A 5,342-nucleotide genomic window follows, 5' to 3' on the forward strand; every position below is an offset into this window, starting at 1 on the left:
ACTATTTATTTTTAAAAACTAATTAGATTTGTAAAGAAAAAACGTGTTAAAAAGTAAAAATAAAAAATATGTCGAAATAAGTGTAAAACAAAAAATAAAAAAATAAAAAACATAAACTAATTAGATTTGTTAAAAGATATTTCAAAAAAATAAAACCAAAAACATATTGAAATAAGTGAAAAACGAAAAAAAAAATATGTCAAAAGGACTTAATAGATATCACTTGTCACTTGGCAGATGGGTCTCATCCCATTTATTAACTAAATAAGGCTAAACCCATCAATGAACCCCTAAATTTGACATCAATTTTCACTTAGACAAATCAATTAGCCGATATTTATTTTAGACACCTCATATAGGGTTTTGTTGTGTCATTTTGACACTTTTTGCTGACACGTCAAAGTGAGTGTGACACACTCAACAATAGCGCGTGAAATGCTTAGTTTAATCATTTTTAATTTTATTCTCTCTTCTTCTTCTCCACTTTTCAAGCCACCGCTCCTTATCTTTTTTTCAAGCTTAAATTCCTTCATCGGAGGTCAAATGTTTTATTCAAATTCGTTTTAAGTCAATTTTTCTTCTTCTTTATTGTATTACTTATCTAAATCTGCCATCACCTTCCTCCATTTTTTGCCGGAAAAGTGGATACCAACACCCATATTTCATATTTATTCTCGTTTCTTTCTTCCCTCCCTCTTTTCAAAAAATAATACTATAAAGAAAGAAGATGAATAAATATGAAAAATAATAAAAGAAAATAATATTTTTTTTTTGAAAAAGCACAAAAGAGATTTTCTTAGAATAATATTTTTAATTTATTTACTAAATAGATTTTATAATTATTTTTAATTGAAAATAACATATGTAATTATTTAATTGATTGTTTGTCATGTCATCATGAGTGTATTACACTCTCATTTAGTTTTTTGTTTATTGTCAGACTAGTGTCAAAATGATACAACAGATCATTACATGAGATGTTTAAAATTAATATCGCCTAATTGAAGTGTCTAAGTGAAAACTAATGTCGAGTTTAAGTGAAAACTAATGTCAAGTTTAAGGGGCTACCGATGGATTTAACCATTAAATAATGTCTCATACAAGTATGATTTAGCATACCTCATACAATTTTTTTTTTCAAATATAGAAAATGAAAAGTAAAATAGAAATGAATTAGAGACGATAAGTCATAAGGGTGATTTTTTGAACAGTAAGAAAAAAGATCTTTGTAATTAACATTTTGAACGACTAGAATAATATATATAGCATTTCAATGTAAGTGGTAATATTTTTCATTTGGAAACACTACTTAAAAGTATCTTATTTTTAGAAAATAAAATATATTTTACTAAAGTTTATTTAGTATTTTTTCATTATATAAAAGTAAAATTAGAAAAACATCATTGATGACTTTCTGATCATATAAAATATCATTTACTTTAAATTAAAAAAACGTAAAACATCATTTATACAAAAATACTCCAATCATCTATTTTAAATTAAATTTAAAAATTAAAAACTTCATTTATTTTAGAACAGAAATACTATACTGTACTTTAATTTCCTGTGGACTAAAACAAAAAAAAAAAAAGAAAACTTTCCCTCGCTCTCAAATTTAGGTAGCGGGAAGGGATGGTGTTTTAAAATTGGTGTGATGTGAATTATGAGCCCTAATGGCTCAAGAGGCGCGGCTCAACCTCCGAATGCAAAGGGAGCTTAAGCTCCTACTCACCGATCCACCTCCCGGCGCATCCTTTCCTTCTCTTACTTCTTCTTCCTCTCTTTCCTCCATCCATGCCTGTAAGTTTCAACTTTCTATTTAATTATTTCTGATTAATCTCCAGTTTTATTGAATTTCCCCACACGATTTGCAGTAATTGGAGGCCCTGAAGGAACTGTGTATGCTAAAGGACACTTTAAACTCAAAATTCAGATACCTGAAAGGTTTTTTAAATTTTTTTTTTATGTGTTGTGTGGTTCAATTATTGACCTTTATTTGTTTGTTTGACCCAGGTACCCCTTTCAGCCTCCCATTGTCACTTTCCTAACGCCCATTTATCATCCAAATATTGATAATGGTGGCCGTATTTGCTTGGATATTCTTAATCTTCCTCCAAAGGTTCCGATCCATCATTTGTAACTGTGTTACATTGCTAGTAACTTCAATTAGACTTCTGATTGAGAGTTGAATAGCACTTGTATGTGGATTTACTTATTTTGTACTGTCTTCTAGTTGTGGTACCTCAAACCACTGTTACTCTCATACAGCGCTAGCATACTGTGTTGTCTAAAATCCATGATCCAGTAACAAGTGAAAGGAAGTTGGATGTTGCCTTCTTCCAGTCTCCAGAGCCTGTATAAATATCATTTCATGTTGGGCTCCAAGTGTTTAAGAGTTGCTTAAGTTATGACCTTGTAAAAGTGATTACTATCATTCACAACATTAAGGCTCTAGTTGATATTAATCCTTGGTTAACATTGTCGGACATGGAATGGAATAGTTTGGGACCTTGACTGCAACTAGAATTTGATATCTTTTATGTGTACCATTTGCTTTCACAAGCAGTCTGACAATGTAGTGTCTTTCACTTTTCTTCAAATTATTATTATTTTTTTTTTTAAGAATTGGTTACTTTCTTCAAATCATTCTTCTAATTAATTGAGTAAATTTTACACTACCGTCTTGTACTTCCAAATTAATTTTCTTATTATCCTGAATAAGGTATAGAGATTGCACCCACACAATATTTTTTCACTGTAAGGAATAAAGTACACAAGCACTCTTGCTCTTTTCATGGTTTCCCAATGAATCTACCTTATGTGCTGTAGTCAAAATCAATTCCTTTTTATCACGACAATGGTCACAATTGCTGATTGTTTCTGCTTGCTGGTTATGCATTGAAGGGTCAAATCTTCTCTTTGAGAACGCCTTCAAGCAATCTGCTTCTATATTACTGATCAAGTAATGGTATTCATTCTGCTTGAATTATCTTATTGGATTTCACACTTGGGGAACTAACATTAAGAGTCTTCACATGCCAAAATACACTGTGTACTGATTACAGAATAATAGCTTAACTTAAACACCATACTATTCCTGTTTATTATACTTTTTTGGATCTCGGATATCTATTTTTTCTGCGTACATGCAATCTTTGATATCTACATTCTATAATAACACCCGTAAATTTAACGAAAGTTTGTGTCTTTATATATTGCTCATAGTGGTGGTCAATTCAATAAAACAGGGAGCTTGGCAGCCATCTTTGAACATTTCAACTGTCTTAACAAGTATATGCTTGTTATTAAGTGAGCCTAATCCTGATGATGGGTTAATGCATGACGCGGTGAGTTAATATTCTTGCAGTGTGGTAATTTGTACTAGAACCTACCCTCTTTGATTGTAGTGTGCTTGTTATGCTTATTATGTGCAGAGCACGGAGTACAAATACAATAGACAAGCATTTGACCACAAGGCAAGATCAATGACTCAAAAGTACGCCATGTCTGGAGCACGTGATTTTGCCGGTCATGATCAAGAAATCCGAACTCTTACAAATGCAAGAGAAGGAATTGTAAGAAGATGCTTGGATGAATATGATCATGTTTATCAATTTTTGACCAAATCTTACACATGATCCTGCAGGTTGAAGTCGAAGAATTGAATATACCAAAATCTGAGGTCCCAGATCATTTTGTGAACCGGAAGGGATTATGTGGACTCAGCAGAAAGTTGTCACTAGACTCTGCTGGACGTGCAAAAAGGCATAATGGTGAGACTGCGAGTGAAGTGCCTATTGATCATATCTTAAATAAGCAAACGGAAGTTAGCAAACAAGGTATGGAAGAATTTCCTATTGAGTGTGACTTGAATCAGGATGAAGCCCAACAGAGAACCAAAAAACTATCTTCAGATATTGTGGGTACATATAAAGTTAGAAATGGTGAGAAGAACTCTATGGCAAAAACTAATTGTTCTGCCAGTTTGGAACCCCAAAGTATTTTTCTGAATTATGCAGATATACAGGCCTTGCCACAGGCTATAAGCAATTCAGGGAAAACTACCAATCCACATGATAGTGAGATGAGAAATGTCAGCATAAATAAGAGTCCAAGTAAGCTGTTGCTTCAGTCAACCGATTTCACCCAAAAACACGATAATCTTGAGAAGTTGCAGGTCAAGCCTCAGCTGTCAGTCCAACTTCAGTCCACTGCATCATGTCAAACTCTTTCGTTGTCAGGAGCCCCTGGTCATAACAATAAGCAACCTCATAGAAAGGCTTCTGATCAAAATGGAAGTGGTTTCTTCACGAGGCATAAGAAGCTCGGTTTAACTGGAAGGAGACATCCTTTTGACACATCCATTTCATCTCAACGTCATCAGAAGTGTGATAAAGAGAATTTAGCTCCATCTCAAAACCTACCTGCTTCAGAATCTGATGCGTGCACTGATTCAGCATCCAGTTTATTATTTACTTCACAAACTGGTGATACTTGTGATGCGTGGACTAGGAAGTCATCTGATCATTGTGGGTCTTTGAAGAATCTGCCACTACAAGCTATAGAGCATTCTGGAGAGGGTAAGGGCAATAGCTTTCAGTTGACCTCTCAATCTGGACAACATTCCACAGCCCTTTCATGTGAGAACTTATGTGATCATAAGCAGCCCAACCAAGACGAGAATATATACTATAACAAGAACATGAAGCAACAGGAAAAAGAATCACCACAATGTGAATCTGTGATTGTATTGGACAGTGAGGATAGTGAAGATGAAAGGAGTGTTCATAAAAGGTCCAAGTTGTCGCTGGCACGAAGACGTGTGCCAGGTAAGCGAAAGGCTTAATTGTTGATTTGAATTTTCCTTTTGGAAGCTTATGCTGTGGACACAGTAAACTTGTATACTATGATATGCCTTGTTGGTCCTTCGGGGCTCCTGGCCCTCTGCTGTCAAACTTTTTCTTCTTTTCCAATATCTTGGCCTAGTTTTTCTAGGCATGTTATCGGCCAAAGGAATATGACAAAATTACTTAGTATGATTAAGAAATTGGTGTCATACATACATTTACTGCAATCTTTTTATCCAATATCTTGAAATGTTTGTCCATTTTCGTTTAAGTACCTTCTCTTGTTAGATCTCTATAGGAAAAATAATACTTCCTCGTTAAAAAAAAAAATGTTCCTATTTTCTTTTTAGTTTGTTTAAAAAAGAATAACCTATTTCCTTTTTTGACAATAATTTAACTTTAACTTTTCACGTGATATGTTTAATATCACAAGATTAAATGACACTTTGGTACATTTGACATAACTTAATTTAAAACCACAAGATTAAAAAGTTT

General features: G+C 33.3%; 1 protein-coding gene across 1 annotated transcript; it reads left to right on the forward strand.

The window, feature by feature from the left end:
- The first annotated feature begins 1,571 nt into the window (after positions 1–1,571).
- Positions 1,572–5,047, forward strand: LOC101249380 (uncharacterized). Its single transcript, XM_004243073.5, has 6 exons — positions 1,572–1,800; positions 1,875–1,944; positions 2,014–2,119; positions 3,249–3,347; positions 3,435–3,575; positions 3,647–5,047. The coding sequence occupies exons 1-6, from the start codon at positions 1,674–1,676 to the stop codon at positions 4,844–4,846; spliced, it is 1,743 nt and encodes a 580-aa protein (XP_004243121.1). The 5' UTR covers positions 1,572–1,673; the 3' UTR covers positions 4,847–5,047.
- Positions 5,048–5,342: the final 295 nt, after the last annotated feature.

Source organism: Solanum lycopersicum, chromosome 7 (genome assembly GCF_036512215.1).
Source record: "Solanum lycopersicum chromosome 7, SLM_r2.1".
In the NCBI taxonomy this organism is placed as follows: domain Eukaryota; kingdom Viridiplantae; phylum Streptophyta; class Magnoliopsida; order Solanales; family Solanaceae; genus Solanum; species Solanum lycopersicum.

Bases quoted from the DNA above. Each gene is read 5' to 3' on its own strand.
- LOC101249380 (XM_004243073.5), top strand. From the start codon at position 1,674: ATGGCTCAAGAGGCGCGGCTCAACCTCCGAATGCAAAGGGAGCTTAAG. The intron at 3,348-3,434 runs GTGAGTTAATAT...TATTATGTGCAG, and splicing joins ATGGGTTAATGCATGACGCG to AGCACGGAGTACAAATACAA. The intron at 3,576-3,646 runs GTAAGAAGATGC...ATGATCCTGCAG, and splicing joins CAAATGCAAGAGAAGGAATT to GTTGAAGTCGAAGAATTGAA.